Below are 22873 nucleotides of genomic sequence, written 5' to 3'. Positions count from 1 at the left end.
AAACTGAGATTAAAAGGCTGTACTACCACGAACTTCATTTCCATGGCGGGATTTCGCTTGTGAATATTCAAATTACCCCGATTGCTCTGACAGCCGACACGGAGCAAGCGAGGCAGCGCTATCAAACCTTTGATATCACGCAATTAATCAAAGTTATCACTCGGGTGCGATGCAACGATCCTTGCCGCTCGGGGGCTTGGGTCTCTCATGTCGGCCGCATGTTGGTGCAGCAAATCGATTGTGCTGGAGCTGCTTGACTCCGTTGCTGGCTCCGTTCCAAGGTTCCTAGCTAATCTCTGAGCACTGCCTGGAGCGCGGCGCGCACTTCGGCAGACTTACTTACTGACCTTCGCCGAGTGGGTGTGCAGACTCCTGCGACCGTTTGGCAAAATTCATTAGGGAAATAATTTTACCTGGTACGAGCCACGGAATAAGACCTGAGGCTGAGTTGTTTATTTTCATTAGTAAATTAAGTCTATCTATCTATCTATCTATCTATCTATCTATCTATCTATCTATCTATCTATCTATCCATCGAGAAGGCAATACTGTTTGGTACCTTTTGCAATTCATGGTGCCTCTTTGCCAGACCCTGCTGACCTCCCAGCGTGAACTGTCCTGAGCGCCCGTGGAGCTCATGCCATAGAAATCCATATGGCTAAACAATGAGATCCATCATCCATACGAGCCCACTAGCGAGGGCAGCTCGATGTGTTAATTACCTTGAGTAAACCAGCGGGTGGGGGGACAAAATGCCTGAGGATCTACAGCAACTGGAATCAGTTGTGGGGATGTGAGCGCCTGTCAAAAACAGTGGCACCTGGTCTGCGAGAGAAGGCTAATCCACACGATACGTTCTTCTGCTGCAGCTGAAGCAGGGAGGCCATCAAACTGCCTCACTGAAGAGTCTGTGCCTGAATAATGCCCACTACTAGTTGATGGAGGTCTCATATTACAACTGACTCCCAGAAGCCATTTGTGTGCTGGACTCCAGCGGAGGAGCCTCACGTGATTAAACGTCCACACCCCCAAACACACAAAAACAAAACACAGCTCGGATCTTTTGAGCTGAAACACTTTGGTTTGGGCTTCCTGCTGTAGTTCACACATGTTCAGAGAGTAGGCAGGAGACCAAGGAGGTCGTAATGTTGTAACAAGCACCTGGCCGGAAGTGTTAGATAATATAATATATGTGTTATATAAGCGACATCACAACCGTCTGCTTTCCACAGGTGCATATTTTTAGCAAGCACTTTGCGAAGAACAGCGCTGGCAGTGAAGGATGGACTTTTTCATTTCTGAGGAGTGTATCTCTTATAAAAGGGACCTTTACCAATCTCGGTCCACTCTGATGAAAGCAATAACGCTCCTTCATCGGCCACACACAGCCACTGCAACTTCACCCAGATGCTCGAACACCAAGACTGTGGCGGAGCCGCGCCGCACGCCGCATCTTACGGCTCTGGTTAAACTGCGAGCGTGAAGCCGACAGCGATGGGACCATCTGTCTGCGGCCGCTCAATCTGTCAACTCATTATCTTTTGTAATTCTGAGCGCTGACCTCGGGGTGCAGCCGCCGCGCCGGGAGTCACGCAGGACGCAGCGAGAGCAAACTCGCTCTCAGCCGTCTGACAAGCCGCAGTGACACACACACACACACACACACACACACACACACACACACACGCGCAGTAGATGGGGGAGATACGAACGAGCTCGATCGCACGCGAGAAGACGCCGCCGCAGCGGAACCTGTTGATGACGGCCGAGCAGAGAGCACAGAGGAGTGAGGAGTGAGGAGTGAGATATCCATCCCTTCCGCCGCACTCGAGACGGCTTTGGCTTAGCATAAGTCATTCACCATAATGCACATCCACGGAAAACAGATCAGGTTCCTCCCTCGCACGTTAATCCAAAAACACAAGAGCCCTCACAGACATCAATCCGAGCCCTCAGACTTGAGCCCCCGCAAAGTCTGAACCACTGAACCGGATCCGATCCCGCCAAATATCAGTCCATTTATTTATAACGCAAACAGATTAACAGATTACAATGCCATCTGTATTTACGTGCCACATGTAGGTCAGCGTTTGCTGATGTGATGAACAAGGCATATTTGAGCGAATCTCTTGCGAAGTGAAGGGCTGAGTTGGAAACAGATGTGCGGGAGATAAAAGGAACACGTTACTATTGTAAACATGCGACTAAAAAAAAAAAATTATCGCATACAGTAGAAATATATGATTGTTGACAATTTTCATCATCAACTGTTGTCATATATGAAAAATATGACAATAAACCTATAAGATTTGTTTTCTTCTCTATTTGGTGTTATATCATATTTTTAAAGCAGTATTTCCCATTACAGCAGTTAGCAGTAATTCAACTGTGAATTAGATTATGACCTGTATCTTTGAAATAGGTAGCAGTGAAACAATACAAAAACAAACAAAGAAAAGAAAAGAAAAAAAATACCAAAACGCACTAAGAGACACTAACTAACTCATTAATGATCCAGCCAATGAGATGATCTGACTGGTCGGTATTTGACTGGCAGTGATTTTCCATTGGGTTTTAATTAGCATCAGGCAAAACTCAAACGAGAATCAAAAACTTTGAGGAGTTTCAGCGGTGACACACCTCGCTCACACGCCTCTCAAACAAACACAGCCAGCAGCGCACACGCACACGTGCATTGGAGTGCGCTCACACACCTGCGACTCTGGCCGCCGCTGAGGCCTCACACACGTACACACACACGCGCGCACACACGTACACACACACGCCGGCAGCACCGGCAGCTGCCTCCGTCTGCGCCACCTACCAGTTCTCGCCTTCTCCTCCTCCTTCTCGGACCTCATGTCCTCCTCGGCTCTGGCTCTGTTCGGCTCCACTGTCAACTGTGGTGTGAGCTATCATAGCAGGTAAAAAAAAACAACAACCAACTAACCAAGCCTATTACCTATACACACACACACACACACACACACACACACACACACAGACAGACAGACAGACAGACACACACACACACACACACACACACACACAAACACACACGTACGTACACAAACCGGAACGCACGCAGCCAGCATTCAATGCTGCACTGCAGCAGGACGCACCCAGCCCTTGCCGGCTGAGGCTCCGCCCAGACCAGGTGACCAGGAAATGCTCTGCTGCGAGAGCACAGGGACGCATTTCCTGACCCCTGCCCCCCCCCACACACACACACCACTCTGAGCTATTCTTACCACCTGTTTGGCGACACGCCCACCCAGGTCGCTCTCACTCCACGCCCACTCCTGCTTTTCACATTCCCCACCGCAGCTGGGGGATGGAAGTGGAGGGTGGAAATGCAGCTCGCGCCCTCGGGCTGCGAAACAGGTGAGTCAGTGGAGCACTTGCCCCACCTGATGGTTGGAGAGCGGCTTGCGTAACGACGCCCTGCGTAACAACAGCGAGCAGCCTCGGAGGTTTACTTACTCATTCCCCGTATGTCTCCAACTGGGGCTACAGTCCGTGCAAATATAAGGAACTCGTAACTGGCTAATGGCTGTGTGCTAAAGTCAAACGGAGTCATTGTTTCTTGATGATTAGGCTCCAGTGCATCCTGCGACCTCGAGTGCAGGGGAAGCAGCTGTAGAAAACATAACATTCCTGGATATTTAAAAAAAAAAAAAACTTTACTAATGTTTCTAACTAGGGGTGTGAGCATTAACTCCTTAATGGCGATGAGATTAAATACAAGGCATAACGCACACATTTTTAATCGCATTTTAATCGCAAGCCTTTGTTCCTTCCATTCACCCACAGTCAGGTCTTCAAGCTGTAGGGCTATGTTTTGCTAACATTAGCTTAGAGTTTATTTTGTGCAGTTCACACAATGAATGGTCAACGCAACCAACCACACCAGTGGTTCTCACCGGCTGCTTCAAAGCCACCAGAGGTTTTTCTGAATGACTGGTCTGACTGAATCCCACTTTCTTCTTGCCCCTACAGGTAGGGGCCGCACTCGGCCTTCACTCGCATCCCCACTCCCAGGGATGTGATATGCTGGCCCGGACAAGTGCACGTGCCAACAATCCCCAGACCGCCTAGTATGCTGCTGCTTGCGCAAATTCTAAGCTTCACTTTTGTTATTGGAGCACATCACATAAGATGATTTTTTTCAACCTAGGACAGAAACACAGTTTTCCTTTTTTGCTTGTGGTTCTTTGTGTCTGTATTTAAAAAGAAAAGTATTTTTAACCCATTTAATATATTTGTCTTGGAGTCATGACAGGGGTCATGTCAAGGAAAAATAAGATTTTAAACCTGCAAATCAAAACGCAATTACATCGCGGTTAACTTTGGAAATTCAGAGCTTGATCACAATTTAAGAATGAATCATTTGACAGCCCTATTTCTAGCAATAACGTCTGTCTCTAGCCTGCCGACGAGCATCACAGAAATTAAATATGCCCATCCTTCCATCCTTTTCTTCTTTTCGTGTGCTGTCCCAGATATCAGGCGTCTCTGATGCAAGTAAAGTGCAGTGACGGGTCACTGGTAACCCTCTCTCCCAGGTTAGCGGCAGCCACGTCAGAGCAGCTTGTTTGGTATTGCACACAGAGATGCACACAGCTTGCCGCCAGGTGGTTGTTCGGACTGTGACATGTTCAGTTAGCAGAGAACCAAATCGTTAGGTCCGGCTCTGACGAGCGGAGAATCGCACCTATCCAAGTCGAATCATCCGTCGCTGCTTCTCCTGCACTCGGGGTCGCAGGTGAGTCGACCCCAGTTGTCTTGAGGCGAAGGCAGGATACACACCAGACGAGTTGCCAGTGTGTTGCAGAGTCACAAATTCCCCTATTTTCATTTCATTATTAACAGTCGGCATGTGAGCGCAGTGGGGAGGAGACAGCGATACTCGGTGTCGACGTGGGTCAGATGACACGGAGATTGACGTGGGTTTTAATCGGCTTGGCCCGGCTCGGCTTGCAACGGCAAAGGTAAGACCCGTGTCGAGACGCTTATCTGTGTCACACTCATCTCCTCCAGCTGCAACTGACTGGCTACAAATTCCACCTGCGCTCGAAAAAAACTCTCCAGTCTACGCTACGTTTTGCAGGGACAGAAGGTGAAAGTAAAAACACTGACCACCGCCCCGCCTTCCTTCCATGTTGCTCCATCTCCTTTCCGTCTCCGCGCTGATGGAGACAAACAACCATTTTGCACTCTCGCTCACTCCCACGGACGGACAATTTAGAGTGGCCAATTAGCCTGATGTGCGTGTGTTTGGACTGTGGGAGGAAGCCGTAGCACCGGCAGAGAATCTACACAAGGAGGACATGCAAGAAATGGCCCTCACAAGTCTGAGAATGGAACTCGCAGCCTTGTTGCTGTGGGGCAGTTGTGCTAATCAGTGCGAGTCATTCTCCAGCCAACAATCTGATCCCCGGCCTTGCTCACATACTGGGATGAGGACGGCGGACAGTGATTTGGAGTCTACCCAAATATCTGCCACAGATATTTGGGTACCCAAGTCTCCCCAAATATCACCCACTGATCAGTGTAACTGGGCATGTGAGCATGTGAAATAAGACTACACTGCTCCTCTGTTGTCTTCAGTGTTGGTGAGTAATCTATTACTAAGTAATCCACTACTGTAATTAAACTACTTTTTAAAGTAATGGAATAATGTAATGGGATTACTGCGGCAAAACTGGTAATTATATCATAATTACTTTATCACGTAACGGATTCCATTACTCTTCTGAAATATTCTGCAATCTAAAAATATCTTATTACTCACAAAATGTCTCAAATTTTGAAAAACAACCGAAAAAAACAACGACATGGCAGACTGACGATGCAGCTGTGGATGCAACGTCATTGATATGCAACGACGCACCAAAACAAGCTTGGCGGCAGCAAAAGAAAAAACAGCGACCGCTTTGACAGCTGGACATACAAACATTATTTTGAGTTCATCTCGTCAAAATCAAAGAATATTGTGGTTCGTTGTACGTCGTGTGCAGGAAACAAGATGCTCTCAACTGTTACTTTAACTTTTTTTTTTAACTAAAGTAATTGGTAATTAATAATCGATTACTTATGAAACAAAGTAGTTAAATAAGTAATTCGATTACTTTCTAAAGGAGTAATCAGGAATCAGTAGTTGAACTACTTTTATGGAGTAATCCCAGCAACACTGGCTGTCTTTAACCATCGAGCTATCAGTGTGCGACTCCTTTACTGCCCCAATCCCTGAACTCTGCACCATCAGTGGCAGCTTTACATGGAAGATACGCAGCGAGAGCGAGGGAAAGATGCGAGGCCGCTCCACTTTCCTTGAGGGCTTCTTCAGGCCCGGGGCGAGCGCAGGTGATTCCAGGGAAACTGATAACGGCGCCTCAGTTTGGCTTGTTGAGCCCAGTGGGCACAAACTTATAATGGAATTTTTTTTTTTTGTTGTTGGCTTCGTAAGAACTCGAGGCGCACAACAAGCTGGCTCTTGTGTCAGAATAATGCCGTCAAACCTCTTTTGCATTGGAAGGCGTGACAGCGGTTCTCGGGCTGAGGCTCGGCCATTTGTCCCGCCTGTCAGAGGGTGACGCTGCCGCGTACGGGCTCCTTCCCAAGATCGTAAGTGCGCTAAGCAGACACGTGTCGCATGAGGCAACGGATCCGTCAATCACGCGTTGACGCCTCAAGGATTACTGCCAGGCTCCATGCTCCGACTGGCCACAGATGAGAGAAGAGATTGAAGCGATATCTCTGCCGTCGCGCCCACAATTAACATCTCATTGCCCCCCGATGCAAGTGTTTGCCTGCGCTGACAGCTATAGAGCCAAATCATTACACAGTTAAGCATCCTAATTATATCTTTTTGGAGCCAAATTTGAGCCCATATGAAGCCCAACAGGCTGCTTTTATTACTTAAAAAGGAAGGGAAGGAGGGCGGCGGGTTTAATTTGAATAAAACATAATATAATTTGAAGGTCATACTATAGTTTGCCTCTTGGCCACACTCAATTTTTATTCCGCGTGATGCTTTTATTCCTGTTGTACAGCTTAACTCCCGCTATCGCTTTGTCATTCATTTACTCTGCATGCTCACACTTGAGCCAGGAGAAAATCCTGCAAGTCTCTTTCTTTTCAACTCCGCTCTCCCGGCATCTTCTCTTGTTCTCAGCCGAAGTGCACAAGGTTGGAGCCGTCACTCGGCGTTATCTGCGCCGGGAGCTGCATTCAAATATGAGCTCGTCTTGAGACAAAGGCGGGCCGGGCGACATAACGAGGGGACGGACTGAGCGTAGCGATGGATATAGAGTGTGACTGGGGTCACCGCTGGCGCTCGCCATTGTCGATGGAAATGACACGGGCTGCCGAGCTGTTAGGAGGAGCCGTATTGGACGGAGGGAGTGGAATCACAATTTTTGGTGAAGCCTCTGCTTTGATACCAGCGTGGGGACAATGGAGAATAATGGCAGCCGTTAGGATGACAGGACAGAGCAGGCAGCGAGTTTATAGTTTAAGCAAAGTCCATTTTCCATCAGAAAATACAATCAAACAGGTGACACGGTCATCAGTCTTCTCTCACCTTGAGTGCTGTCCAGCAGTGTGTCTAATGCTTCGGAACGAGAGCCACGCTAGCTGCACAGCTGTCATGACGCGAGGTGCAAGAGAGGCCAGCATGTAGCCTGGTCCACTTCATGAGAAACACGTTCACTTCCACAAAGTAGCCTAAATCCAGTGGCTTTCGAGAGAACTGCCACGTACAGGTTGATGTTAAATTGGAAGAAACTCACATGAGATCACTAATAACATGATATTTTTCTTTAAGGTAGCAGTTCTGAGGGATCATGAGTCAGTTTAGTAAAATAGTAACTCTTTGAAATAAAGAAAAGGTATTATAATTTATAAGATAATAAGGTAGGCTACAGTCCCGGCCATCTAACCACCCTATGTTACATTATTATTACCTGATGCTATCATTGTCTTGGTGCACTTGATTGATCTTGCGTGTTCACTCCCGTGTTCTTTTTTGCGTGGAACCAAAAAACAATTAGTCGCTCCAGCGGTGGCAACTAATGGGTATTCATCACAGGATTCACAATAAACAGAATGACAACACTCATGCAACAATGCATGTGCAGTTACCATCAGTCAACAAGCTACACGGCGAACAAAGTTTTCGACTTCTTTTTTTTTTTTTTTTTTTTTGGACTCGTCGCTCCCCCGTGCGGCAAGAGCACGATTTAGCCAGAAAGCGGCGCAATGAACCACTCAGCATCCATTCAAGGTAAAGCACTCTCAGAGTAAAATGCAGTTTTTCAACAAACACACACACACACACACACACACACACGCAATCCGTCCTAAACGTTCTCTGCCCTCAGCCCTGGCACCACGCAATCATGTGACAAAACAACCTATTTAACCGCGGCCAGTAAAAGCCTGCACGAGTCCCTTCGCACAGAGAGCTGTTATCTGATTGTTCCCGCGCCGCCAGGCCTCCACGCAGCCCTCTGCTCCGGTGCTGACCTCCCGGTCGGCCCGACAACCCTGTGTCTTTTAACTGCCTGGCTAAAGCGTCGTCATGGCAACACTTTGTGTGCTTCTTTTATTCATTTATTTACTTCTCCCTCTCGCGGATTGATGGCCGTACCTTTGCCGAGAGAGCAGTCTGGAGTGCCGAAGTCCATCAGGCTGGAAATTTCGGCCGGGTAGCACAAGTCCGTCACCATCGTCATCTGTCTGTGATGGACCGACTGATCTGCAGAGGAGGGAGAGGGAGCAAACAGTACAGTGTCACTCGGCCGCATCGTCAGTCATGCGTTTAATGAAAAATCCAGAAATACTTTGGAATCGCACAAACGTTCCCTCTGTGTGAAGAATGGAAGGGCGCGATGGATTGAACTCCACTCGACCATTTCAATGGACTGAGTCCGTGTCTCAGCACTCAAACGAGGAAAATGTATGGATTTATTGACCGAGGTGTCTCCCACCCCGCTCCAGCAGGTGGCGGTGTTCCCCCTCAAGGCAACAGTGTCAGAACTTTTTCCAATTGACTCTTAAACCACAAACGATCGACAAACAAGTTTGCCGAGGGGAAACCAGAAACATGCCGAGCAATAAAGCACAAAGAATTCCCCTCGGTATGTGCAGCAAATATCATCGATTTACGCAGATTCTCACGCCTACACACAGTCTTGTGTGTGTCCATGTGCATCAGGACATCGCGCTCAATCAGGTGACTTATCCTGACATGATAACTATCAGGAACATTGCACGAACATCCCCCATCAGACATTGCATCACTTGTGAACAGCCTGGCCTCACAGGACCGCACAACAAGTGGTGACGCCTGCTCCATTTATAAACCATGCCCGGTGAAATCATTTTTTAACTTGCTTTACTCGCCTTGCTTTTATTTTGGCGGAACCTGTTTGATCCATTTCGGCTCCTTGCAGCTCGTTCTCACTCATCGGAATGATCAAAATCCAGAAGCAGAAGAATAATGAGGCTGAAATGACCCCCCCCCCCTTTTTTTTTGGCAAGTGCTATTTCTTGAATCACCCAAGACTGGAAACAGGTGAAGATTGATTCGCTTGCCACCAGAAGTTTCTCCCTTCCGCCGACGCAACGTGTTAAAAGTGTGACGACTTGTGAATGGCTGTCACAGCTTCAGTGGTGTGCTTTGTTGGACAGATATGACTGAAAAGGTGATTGATTGGGTGTTTTAAAGGAAAATCTTTTCATTGTAGGTTAGTATGCTGAGCCCGTGTGCCCCTCGGAGGCTAAAAATGTTGGATTTCACGCCAGATGAAGGGGGTGAGAGCGCCTCCTTTAGTCGAGCGTGGGGCTTTTTAAATTAGTTTTCCCCGTCGGGCATCATCCTCTGTCCGCGAGCGGAGCAAATGACCGAGCCACCCTCAGGTGCTTCCTGAGAGGCACCATCTGCACGGCCGGCCCTCCCGCCTGCCTCCTCATCTGCATATCCTAGACAGCTCCCATTTCCATGACAGTATGGTATTTATCCAGATCACTGACCTTCTCCAGCCGTCTCTCGCTCGCTGGGGCTCCTGACCCGTCATCAAGTGTTCAGGTGTTTGTTAGGGTTGACCTTTTCTGCTATCTCCAATATGCAGATTGATGAACGATCGAGGCCGTTTCGCTCATCAACAACAACAGCAACGGCGACAATCAGTGGCGGGGGACGGAGCGGACGCACAACGTGTAGTGAGAGTCACTACACGAAAGAACAGAGGGGCGAAAATGCGACGTGTCGAGAGAGCGTTTCATGCCGATGGATTTGTGCAAGCTCCTGAATGCGTACACCTGACTGCATATGGTAAGCACAGTCAATCGAGTGAAAGCTGAGCTCCCCTTCCCGAGGATTTGTTTAATTAGCCGGGTGTGTGTGTGTGTGTGTGTTATATTTCACCGCGAAATTGCCCCCCCATCACCGCGGCGGTGCCAGCGCAGTGAGCCGTGCGGGCTGGACTCTGGAGAAGCGACAACCCTGAAGAGCAGGCCATATATCTGCCACCTTGTTTCTGCCTGGTCAGTCCTCTGCTGTCGGAGGTTAAAGGCTACGTGAAGGATGAGGCGGAGCCGAGCATCCGTCACCCGGCGGAGCCGAGTGGGCATCGCGAGAGCTAATGACTGTAATCACAGCCGCTGTAAGCATCGTTTTACATCCCATCAGAATCACCGTCGTCACTGTGGCCCATCGCAACTCCTTATTTCATCCAACCCCATGTTTTGCTGACGTAAGTGCAAATGTACTTTGACGCAAACCGGTACAGGGGAGAAAACATTTTGTGTAACTATTTTAAGAAATGCCTTTTTCTCAGGCTGCTCGGCATGTTTGACTAACATTAGAAGGTGATGAGAAACTGCTGCAGGTTTGGCAATTAGCTTTAGTTTTTTACGCGCTAATTTTTCTTTCTGTACAAATTGTGGATCAATCAAAAATCGACTTAAACATGGTCATGGTCACGTAGCAAAGGCACAATGGGCCGAGGAGTGAATGCGACTGGCTATTTGTCTCTGTGCGGTCACACCATGAACTGGCGACTGGTCCAGGGTTTAACTGCGCCTTCGCCTCAAGGCAGCTGGGATCGTCTCCGGCACCGCCCACGACCCTGAGTGCAGTGGAGGCAGTCATAGGAAATGGACGGGTTGTATTCTTCTGACTCAAAAAATTATTATTCAGTCCTGGCAGACTGGAATAAAATGTTGTGAAGGACCCGTGGATAATAAAGAAGAAAAAACCTCTCTAGAAGTCACTAAAAATCGGTTCCGATTCTGTCTTGTGTGCAAAGAAATGATTTGAGACCAAAACCAAAATACCTACTGCAGCTTCATCGGCTGGAACGACACACGTGATCTTGAATACGCCAAGATGTTGTCGGTTAGCTAAAGGTAGTTATTTAAATTAAGTTGATATTTGTTTCCTCTGTGTCACTCCATAGTGGAAAGGAAAATGTCTCCAGAGCCAAAGGAGAAAGTGGCTGTTGCAAACTCAGGCGAAAGGCACAGCAAGACACAGCGGAAATACAGGGAGCAACTAATCAGTGTATTTCAGGATATAGATTTCATTTATATCCTGGGAACATATTCATGCTTTACTTTTGTCTAACTTTGTCAAGACTTCAGTTAAGTGCTGTCGTTTGCCTCGGGCTGGTGATGTGCCATCGTTGTGTTATTATGATGTGATCAAGAGGAACAACTGGTCGTTGTTCTCCAGAGAAGAAGGTCAAAGAGAAGTTTCATCCATTTATATTCAGCTTTCAAGTCTTGCTATTGGATGAATAAATGAAATAAATGTGGATTTGCAAAAAAATGACTGTCTCCATAAATCTTTGAGAAAACAGATTCATAGGCAGGAAGCGACGCAAAACACAGTGTCCACATATTGAGAGCACTGTCTGCTAAAACAGCAGACAGCCAGAGAGCTGGTGTATGCATGTATGTATGAATGTATGTATGAATGTATGAATGTATGAATGTATGTATGTGTGGCAGAGTCAGCGTTTGGTTCAATATTATTCCAAGTTATAATCTCATTACAGTTTCTCTCTTGCACTGTCCAGAACTGCACGTATATCCGTAACACAGCTACAATGACATATGAATATATTCTGATTCTGACACGTTATTTGGCAAAAATGGAGACGAGGGCGCAAACACCCGGTTGGAGTCGGACTGGGTGCTGGAGCAGAAATAAGAGGCGGCTATCGTTGGCGCTCAGACAGCCCATCACAGCCCAAACTCTGCCACCCTTTAATTACACAGTCATGCCGTCAGTGCAGTGTCGGCGCAAGCGCTCGTTTTGGCCGTCACGCTGGCAAAAAAAAAAACAAAAAACGAACCCCATCGCCATGCAGAGCCATGGCAGTCTGAGAGGCGTTCCTCCTGAAAGCTCTGACCCTGCGGCTGCAGAGACAATCCTGCACAGCTTACTAATATTTTATATGGCTGGGAAACACGGTGCTGCTGCCACGGCGGGAGCGGCGCGTATTTAGGTTGGAGGCTTGCTTTAGAGAGCCGACTGGCCCTCGGTGCAGTTCTGACAGAACAAAAAGCCAGTGCGGCGCCGATTGTTTTCACATATTCTAAAAAGTTTTCAGTCTTGTGTTTCGGAGGAGACGGGAAATAGAGTTTTTGATGGGGGTGGGGGCGAATGGTTCAGAGTGAACTGCAGCAATTCAAAAGCTTCAGGAACACTTTTTTTTTTTTTTTTTTTTAATTCTTGTGCTAAGCAGAGAAAGGTGAAATAAAGAAAATGTGAAAAAAAAAATAGTTTCATAGCAACTGTGTCGTAATGCTCAAATGAAAAGCACAGCAAAAGGTGACCTTTTTTTTGTGTTTGACAGAAATTACTCACCGCTGCTGTGGCCAATAGATAGCGTTTGAACTTCTATTACTTCCCTCTCCTGCTTCTTTCTTTGTATTGACACAACATGATGTGAGAGGACTTCAAAAAAAAAAAAAGACTGTCTTAATGAAGTCAGAGTTTAACAGCGTGGGCTACAGGGTATGGATTAATAAAAAAAAAAAAAAAAAAAAAAGCTAAACGATGTGGAGCCCTTCGGGTTTCAAGCCTTTGTTATGCGAGTGAGTCACAAAACCTTGCCCGGTTACATAAAGCAGCAGGCCCGACTCTGGTTAAGGAGGTGTTTGAATGAGTTGTATTAAATATTTGTCTGTGACCTCGACGCACAAGGGGGTCAATTCAGCTTTTATGGAGTCAGAACATGGAGGGTTTTTCTTTATGCTGCCAGAGAACAGAAGGCTGACGGAGGACTCTCACACATAAAAACCATCATCATCATCATCATCATCATCATCATCATCATCATCATCATCATCAGCGCCATGACAAGAGCGAGACATGAAATCACTTGCGAGGTGCAGAGCACGAGGGACCAGCAAGCGTTGGATTGTAGCTTTCGTGAAGACAATTTCAAAACAACAACAACATCTAATTATTTTGCTTAGTATTCAATGGAGTCACTCCAGCATAAGAGAAGAAACGCAGAAAACGGTGTCCTTGTGGAAGAGACAATGTTCCCCATTTCAAAGGTTGGCCTGTCTCATCTCTATTTAAAAAACAAACAAAAAAAAAAACAGTAATAACACACACATAAACAACACTGCGGCAAAAAGACATTCCGCCGCCAGTTTCCTATTGCCTGGGGGGCGAAAAACGTATTGTCTATTAATCCCTGCTTATAATAATACGTGCGCAAAGGAATCAATACTCCCAGCGATCACAGAACATTACTGCTGAGAGGCCGCTCCGAGGCTGCCGTGATGCATAGCTTGAGGACGCTGCTTGTGCTGCTGCCGCCGCCGCTGCTGCGAAGAGCACAACGGCCGGCCTGCTCTGAGAAAAACATGCACCAAAACAAAACAGCTGCTCAGGGACACATTCATCACATCAATCAGGAGGAATTGCTGGAGGAGAGTAAACGTCCAGGGTTGCCAGTGTTACGGCTCTGTGCTGTCCACCTTTGAAGGGTAAACACGCGGCTGGAAAAAACAGAAGTGTAAAAAAAACAAAACTTCATGCTGCAGCGATACCGTGTCACATTACAGGACGGTGGGTTCGCAGGTCCTAACGAACGGCAATGTTTCACCGGGAAAGGACTTAGGGATACTCTGAAGTTTTCGTTCGCCTAATAGCATAATTGCCTAAGTTGTTTTCTGGCCTAATTGTTATATCCGCCTAATTTTACCAATGTGTTTGCTAAAAAAATGTTTTTTTCTCGTTTTCCGAAAACTATGCTACGAGGCTAACGATAATCTTAGTTTATAGGTAAAATAATAACCCAAATGAAAATTAGAAATGTACAGTGTTCGAACCAGGAAAAGTCCAGTACTGTTGAAGGTAGTTTGGATAACAAACAAGAAGACATCAAGTGGAAATTATTATTATGTTTTTATTATTATTTCTTCAACTCCTCCATACTGTCAAAGCTGAGTGATTGTGATCAGAGCCTAACCGCAAAAGCCCAGAATCTGTGCTGGCAAAAAGTCGGCCTTCTCTCTGCAGTCAGCAGCCAATCAAGCTTTAGTCAGGAAGAAGTTAGAATATGTTAAGAGAAAACAAAAGTGCGATTTCAGACCAACTCAGCAGCAGCCTGTTAAACTTGTATTTGCTTTTCTTAAAAACAAAAACCTATGCACTGTAGACAGAGTGAACAAAAAGAATTGGAATGGAATTCAGCACCTGATTGGCGCCGTGGCGCTCGACTCCGTGATTAAACTGCGCTTTTTCTGTGCTGCAACCAAAAAAAAAAACAAAAAAACAGCCGGAGGCCTTGTGAGGGCGCACACTCCATCTGCTGATTATTCATAACCACGGCACGAGGAGGACAAGGTTATGAGATGATGTCTAACCTTGGATACACAATGGGCTGATGTAGTTATACATCATCCCTCATGACCGCTATGATTATCTCAGCCGGCTGAAGAGTAACCGAAGAGGAGCTGACCTGCCGGGCCTGGCAAAGTAAGCAGAGGTGGAACTGGGCAGCAAACAAATTGCGCCGAAGAAAGACGAACATCCGGCTCCGTGTGTGTGAATCTGGCACGGGGGAAAAGACGCTGAGCAGATTGTGGGCCGGCAGATCAGTGCCTTTGCGATCGACGCAGCTCCACCAGTGGAAGGGGTTTCGTCCAGATGATAATGTTTTGTGTGACCCTGAAGGATTAGCTGCGCTGCGACCGAGTGATACACATATCAATCCATCGCAGGCTGTTTGAACAGGAGCATAATGAGCTCCAGATCCTGATCTGAAATCCATCTGCTTCACCACGTAAGAAGCAGACCAGCTAATATATACATTTTTTTTTTTTTTACAACTTCTTCATTATTTCATAGCTAAAATGCAAAGGCTTGCACTCTAGAGTGTTTTTTTTTTTCTTCAAGTAAAACTTAAATTAATTGAAACAATCAAAAGGAGGAGGAGGGTTTTTTTTTTTCTGCTAAAGAAAAAAAAATACTGTTGCAGTTTTATTCCCAGCGGACATGAATATGCAACTATATGCGCGCGCACTAAGACAGGCACAAAAATCCCTTTCAGGATGCCGCTGGAGGTCACAGCTGGTCACTGCGGGGGCATCATCTGCCCCACCGTGGCCTAAAGGCTTTACTGGAGCAGGGAAGCTAGATAAGGCTGGATTTAAAGTGAAGATTAAGCAGAAAAATCTGCCTGGAAGAAATCCAGCACTGACACGACAGAAAAATCTAAATCCCACAGCCTTTGCTGCCTTTTGGCCGGAAGCTGCGAAGGAGGGCGGCTGCAGCGGCGAGCAGCAGCAGCAGCGGCGAGCAGCAGCAGCAGCGGCGAGCAGCAGCAGCAGTGGCGAGCTGCAGCGGCGAGCAGCAGCGGCAGCGGCAGCGGCGAGCAGCAGCGGCGAGCAGCAGCGGCGAGCAGCAGCAGCAGCAGCAGCAGCAGCAGCAGCAGCAGCAGCATCAGCAGGCCCTGACACGCCTCTTCAGTCTTGTCCAAGTGTGATGGAACATTGTGGAGATTGCATTGTCTTTCGCTGACCTCCGGAAGACCTTAAAATTCATTTGCACTCTCTTCACACACGCTAGCGTAGCCAGCGTAGCCCCCCCCCCCGAACTAAATCCACAGGTCCGCAGGCCAGCCAGTCTATTCTCTCACTCTTTGCCAGGTGGGAGCAGAATAGTGGCAAGATCTACGCGACAATGAAAAAAGTGGTGCAATTTTTGAAAGGTTAATAGAACAAAAACAAAGCGGTGTTTTTTTTTACGCAATAAAAATAATAATAAAAATGCACATCCTGCTATTGTATTATAGGTCATTCCAAAATGTGTGGTGGTGGAATTTCTAAATTTTGACAGGTTGTTAAAAAAAAAAAAAAAAAAAGAATTATAAATGCACTTCTAGTTCCATGTGTTTCAGAGAGCGATTATTTTAATTGTAACATTTGCCTTTTTAAAAAAAAAAAAAAAAAGTCCATCTCCATCCTTTATGCTTGGGAAAAAAAAATCTCATAATAACATTGAAGTTAATTATAACAATCTGTCTGCTCTTCTGTTCATGAATACCGTTCCATGCCAAGTGTTTACTCAGTGCAAATGCACAATGAAAGAGTATTTCCAATACAAGTTAGCAAACTGTGCTTGAATGAAGTAGCTGAAATACCACAGCGCAACTCTTTTTCAATATTTGAAAGTTTACTTGAATGACCAATTTGTATGAATGAATAAGGAAATGTGTAAATGTAAAAACTGCCCACTTGTCCAGGGGGTAGCCCCGTCTTCTGCTGGAGACAGCTGGGATAGTCTCAAGCAACCCTGAGTGCAGGATGGATGGATGGATCAATGTGTTTTCTATTGGGAATTTCAGTTTAGGTCCAATGGAAGAATCTTTTTAAAAAAAAAAATCTTAAAAAAGCAAGCAAGAGAATTACAAATGTTTTTTTTTTTTTTTTTTTTTTTTTTTTTTTTTAAATATATAGAAACCTCTGCTGTGCTTCTTTATTTATTTATTTATTTATTTTTTAATTATCTGAACTAATATAGTGTTGGAAGCGTTTGAGACTGAGCAGAAGGAGGAGGAGACTAAAACACCCCGATAATCAAATACTAAAGGCGTCCAGGATTGAGCCAGAGCTCGTCCTCCAGGGGAAACTACTCCTCATCAAGATGAATGATACAGCAGGGTGTGGAACCAGTGGGCGTACAACACACACAGAGTGCATCCATTTTCTGTCCGGGCTGCTACCAGCTATAGTTGTCTGTGAGCTACAGTTTGGATGGCTGCCTCCGGAGAGGCTGCATGGGGAAAAAGTGTAAATAACAGAACTGCGACCACCGTGTTTGCTGCCGGGGCCGAGAAATACATTTTTTTTTTTTTAAAAAAAAGCAGACACTGACGGAAGAGGAGGAATTAGCAGCTCGCAGGAATGTGCACCGTCAGCAATACGGCGAGCACACTTTCCGCCCGACGCCAACGCGAAGGCAAACAAGTCGGCGTTGTTTAAAAATAGTGACATAAGAAATTTGTGCCTAACACAAACATGAGGTTAAAGAAGAAAATAAAGGCTGTCATTTGCAGTTGACTCATCCTGGAGGGGAGGGGGGGGGGGGGCGAGTTCCCAACAGGCAGTCATGCACAAGCACCCAGATCAGAATTCTGTTTTTGATCCTTGACAGTGGTATGAAAAGAGAATTCTTTGTAGTCATTAAAGTAAAAGCTTCAATTTGAACCCAGAAACTGCATAATAGCGTTTTAAAGCTTTCCTATGACTGTTGAAAAAAAGATTTCCTGGCACTTTGCGCTGCCCATATTTCCAAAAGCTTGAACAAAAAACGACATCGCCGATGACACTGAAATTCATATTGCATTGACAAGAGTGGAAATATTCTTATAGAAATCTGAGCCACAGCAACAACTGGACCTCACAGATGACAATTGAGTACTATTTTTAATAGAAAGCAAGGCCAGGGATTGATTTTAGAGTTTGTATTTGCCGGCTCTGCGGCTGCACGTTCGCTGGCAGTCACCTTGTGAAAAATAACACTTGTTTGGTCTGAGAGACGAGTATCTAGAATACATCCATCCTGTCAGTTGTGGGGGGGGGGGGGGGGGGGGGGTTTATGGCCTGCAGCTAAACGACACTCAGACCATGTGACAGGTTGCAGTTTGTGGTTAAACTAAACTAAAAGATGCACCTCGTCTCCTCTCACCTGTACACAGGTGTGAGTGTTTGTCTGTCTACCACCAGCTGACACTTTTCTCATGCGTGTGGGTTTTGTCCGTGGCTGCTTCCAGGGAACCTGAAAAGGTGCAATGCAGGCGACGGCATTGGGCTTATGAGCCAACAGAGACGGAATTCATTTGTCGCTGAAGCCGAAGGAACAATTAAGCAACTTGCCTTTACGGGGGATTTTTAAGGAGCAGAGCTCGGCACCGTCTCTAAGTTGGGTCGACTTAAATCTCAACTTTCTCTTGACCTTTTCATGTTTCAGTTTAAAATTGAACTGAAAATGTTCCCTGTCTTAATCAGATTGACCATTTTCTGGCCTCTTGACTTTTTTCCTCAGAGTGCAGAAGTAACGAAAAAAAAAATCATTTTCTCTTTCTTTCTTTTTTTACCCATTGCTCTGCTCACCACGGGTTTCAGAAGACTCAGACAGACAAACAATGGCAAAATGCCAAATATTGAGAGAAATGTGAAAAAAAAAATGTTGCTGTCTTTACAAACAATTTCAACCAATTATAATGATTTCTTTGGTTCATTTTTTTAAACTAATTTCTAGGACCTCCATACAAAATTATTCCACCTCCTGATGTCTAATTGTGCTATACATTCACAACACTGCAATCCCGTGAAACGAGCACTGACCTCCACTGAGCAGACTGGGTATCGTGGTATGATAACGCTATCATTAGCGTCTCGGATTTAGCGGCGTCCATTCACTGCTATTTGAAGAACATTTTAACATCAAATCAGGGTCGGCCGTGTGGCGTTTGTGGTGATGGCCCCGATCTTCGCATCGGTGGTCTGGTTTCCGTAGCGCACTCTGCTTCAGCACCATGAGACTGGATCCAGCATCACCAGCTCGACTGCGGAAAAAGCCGAACCTCGAAAAATGCAGTTCAGATGGAAGTAAAACAAAGATGAACTCCGCGATGATCTCTGCAGAAAGCGGAGTGCCAAACGGGGCAGCCGGACAACAGGGAGTCTCGTTAAAGGAGAGCAAGAAACTTTTCTGCAGCCGGTTTTCTAATCAGTAATAACGCTGGGCCCAGTTTGCCTGTTGCCGAACAACGTGTTAAAAGGTGGAGGATGCCGACAGCTAATGAACGCGCAGCCAGCGAGGTCGCTGAGTGGGGAAGCAGGGCAACGCGCACGGGGGCGTGTAATGCACCTTTTTCTACTCCAGATGTCGAGACACTGCTTGTCTGGAAAGCAACTCCACTGTATGTATGCATATTTGCTCATGGCTGCCCTAAAGTGCCCTATAGTCCAAGGTTTTTGGCAAACTATTACCATCATCATATAAGTAAATGGTAAATGGGCTGCACTTACTGTATATAGCGCTTTCCAGCTGCCAGCCCCAGTGGTAGCAATTCAGGGTTCAGTGTCTTGCCCAAGGACACAACGACAGACTGGGAACGAGCAGGGTTTTGAACCGCCAACCTTTCGGTGATTGGGCAACCCGCTCTACCTCCTGAGCTACAGTCGGAAGGACATTTCCTTCTATTATCAGAGGCTGTTTAAAACTCCTAATGTAGATTCCAAAACACTCGCAGGGGCAAGCTCTGATCCACACGTACCATGCTGTGAAATAATAATGCAACACATTGCGGCAGGGTTGTTTTTAAGCCAAGTGCGTTCCTCAGAGTGATTTCAAAAGCAAGTGTGGAGTTCAGCTACTCCCAACATCAAAACAATGCTGTTGATAAGAAAAAGTCGACGTCTGGTCATGGTGGACTTGGTGGATAGCGACGATTTCTTTAGTAACCAAGGCCCAAAACCTTCCCTGGCCTTTATCCGAGCCAAACACCAAGTCAGTAACTACAGCAGTCTTTGAGGCAAGACTACTCCTGCACAATGATTTACTCAAGAAAGAGGTTTAGTGAAAGCGCAGGTGGCAACTTGCCCACAGAGTTTTTGGAGTTGCTGGATTGTGTGTTTGATGATTTTTGAGTTTTCTTCGCAAAACAACAGGTGATGATATTTATAAGGAATGTGCCGACTCATATGACTATAGGGACTGAGGCAAGAGGCGAAAGTGCCAAAATGTTGAACAACCCCTACAAGCGCTGATCTGAGACGGAGGAGGCTCAGATTTCATAGCCGATCCTTCACATAAGTGATCACTGTGGATTTCTCTGAACTTGACCCGAAGCAGTTAGTTTTGATAGTGAAGGGATGTTGGAATGAAACACAGCCGGTACAGCCACCTGGCTATCTGTGCCGGCAGGAGGAGATACTGTACATGACACAGAATTACAGGCCTCCGCCGAGGTGATGAATTAGCCATTGTGGCGGCTGCTTTTACACTGAGAGAGTCGGCGAATGAAAAATGACCCAGTTAGTTATCCACATCATGACTTTCTCTCCCAGCCGGAGCGACGATATATAAAGTCTTTAAGGTCGCTGCCTTCCCCGGCTCTACGCTTTTGTGGCTTTATAAGTACCTGAATCAGCTTGCCGCGCCCTCAGAGAGACGACAGCGCGCTCTCAGCTACGAGTCGGGGAGAGCCGCTGACCGCTGCCTCCTGCTGCAGGGCTGCGGAAAGACAGACGGCCGCTGGAGCCGGAGCAGCTTCCGCGTTTAACGTCAAATCAAGGCCCTCTTTTGCCGTCAGCTCTTTAGCTCCTCGAGCCTGTAATTAGCGGGGATGGCAGCAGAGATGCTAATTAGCACCTCGCTTAAAGTGTCGACTTAACCGCAAAATTTCTTTTGACACCTGCCGCAGTTCTGTGCCTCGTTAATCCGCGCTGCGCCTTCATTTATTAATCTGTGAACAAGGACGCGGCAAATGAGACGCTCTGAACGGACAGAACACTTGCATCTTTTTTTTTTTTTAATGTGAGAAAGTTAGATAAGAGACGTGAGTCACTGCATCCATATGCGCTTTGTTTTCTCCTTTACGTGAGCTTTAAGGTGCCGCACACCGGCGCTGAACCCACAGACTGTGTGGGTGAGCGAGTGCAGAGGGGTTTTGTGTTTCGTCTGTCGCACTCGGTTAGCAGGAGACAAGCTGTGCGTTCAGTGGAATTCCCAGCGTGCACCTGGCGGCTCGGCATAAACTTCAGTTTAATCAAATGAACTAAAAGAGACGAGTGAGAGGAAGAGCAAAGGGCCGTCGTTTGGACGGAATGAATGCTGCCACGACATTGAGATTGGCGAGAGTTTTGTGTGCTGCGGGGTTCCCCTGCTAGTTTGGGTTCCTCCCTGTAGTGGCGGCGGCCACGGCCAATCAACCCATACCAACTACAGCCACTCATACAACAACATCCAGTTTTCAATCCTTCTACTGATACCATCACTCTCCCTGCAGACGCTCTCAGTCTGGGCTTGCCCGGCTTCATCTCCACAACATCTAACCTGCGTCGTCCCTCTCATGCTCTCGCTCCTGGTACTACGTATCCATCCCGCTCTTCCCTCTCAGAGAGGAGCTCAGCTTTTAATCTCTGCCGCCTCCAGCGGTGTCCCCCGTCTTCTCCTCAGCGCCGCATGTCTGTAGACCAGGTGTTGCTGCTCTTTTTCTGCACATTTCCTTTCATTCCTGCTCACACGTCACACCTGATGCTTGAAATGTTTGAACGATGTCGCTCCGGACTGTTGACCTTCAGTGCTAATAATAATCCCGCCCCCTTTCATATTTCTCTTCCGTCGGATTCTCTCATCCAGCTCCGCTGTAGCCAAGCACAGCGCACACATTGATTATAGAAAAAAAATAAAAAAATCCACAATACACTATTTTTTAAAGTGGATTTACAATTATACACAAGTTGTTTTAAAACCTATCCAGGGTTAAAGAGGTTCAATCCTTTAAGTTCCTCATAAATGCTCTCCTCCAGAAGAATGTACAACATCATCGGCGGAAACTTTCCCATTGCAAAGCACAACTTTCATGTCGTATCGTCTAGCAAATAACTTCGCGGTCCACGGAAATCCCATTAGGGCCAAAGGCAAGGCTGAAAATAAGCTAGGTTAACTTTCACTAACAGCAGTGGTAGGGAAGCAATTTACAGCAGCCGTTCACCAGAGATGAAAACACCCATCGAGTCCAAAATGCCGAAATTTCAACTTTTTCTACATCCAAGTTGAAAGAAGCCGCGTGTGATGAAACTGCGTCCCGGTTGAAGGCTGCACAACTTCCCTGGCATCTGTCAGTGTGTCAGCCTGACGCAAAAGGCAGATAAATCAATCTTCAGGAAGAGGAGATCCTACAGAAATCATCTAACGTCTCCGTCAAGACTACAGCCGGCGAGGAACCGTGCTGGTGTTCTGCCTGCGGACTCTCCCTCGCTTGGATCTTTTTCATCCCCGCTTTGTTTCCTCGCTCCGCTGGCCGCTGCGAGGCTGCAGAGATAATTGCAAAGCGGGGAAAGTGGGCACGGTTCCAAAAAAAGAAAGCAAGCTCAAGCAGCCTGTCCTGTCCGGGAGGTTTGACCTTGTGTCTGCTTGCTTGTGGATGGCGAGGGCAGGGACGAGGCAGAAACAAGCGGCCGGCGGGGCTGAGCTGAGGGGGTTTGCGCCGACAGATTGATGTCGCCTCATTAGCTGCGGAGGAGAGAGAGCGAGAGAGAGAGACTGTCTCGGCGTCTTCCTCCTGCGACGACGCTGCGGCGGCGAGCAGCAGAGTCCGGCAGCCCC

The 22873-nt window shown here is 46.8% G+C and overlaps 1 protein-coding gene across 9 annotated transcripts in view; it reads right to left on the bottom strand.

Annotated features, from left to right (window-relative positions):
• The window catches only part of kaznb (kazrin, periplakin interacting protein b), a 116204-nt gene that overhangs the window by 25724 nt on the left and 67607 nt on the right, over nt 1-22873 (bottom strand). For 6 of the 9 annotated variants that reach the window (XR_012926562.1, XM_076025419.1, XM_076025420.1 and 3 more), the window contains exon 4: nt 8654-8761. The exons of 1 other annotated variant lie outside the window; for it this stretch is intronic. Coding sequence is in view for 7 of the 8 variants with exons in the window: in XM_076025419.1 (XP_075881534.1) it covers nt 8654-8761 (108 nt within the window). In the remaining variant the exon portion in view is untranslated. Of the gene's footprint in view, nt 1-2824; nt 3153-8653; nt 8762-22873 lie in introns of those variants that run through there. 2 more of the 9 variants (XM_076025423.1, XM_076025424.1) reach the window with 2 other exon arrangements.

Source organism: Nelusetta ayraudi, unplaced genomic scaffold (assembly GCF_046127955.1).
Source record: "Nelusetta ayraudi isolate G7.1 ecotype Tasmania unplaced genomic scaffold, CSIRO-AGI_Nayr_v1 ptg000017l, whole genome shotgun sequence".
Classification (NCBI taxonomy): domain Eukaryota; kingdom Metazoa; phylum Chordata; class Actinopteri; order Tetraodontiformes; family Monacanthidae; genus Nelusetta; species Nelusetta ayraudi.
Note: the sequence above shows the minus strand (reverse complement) of the source record. Positions and strands in the feature narration are given on the sequence as shown.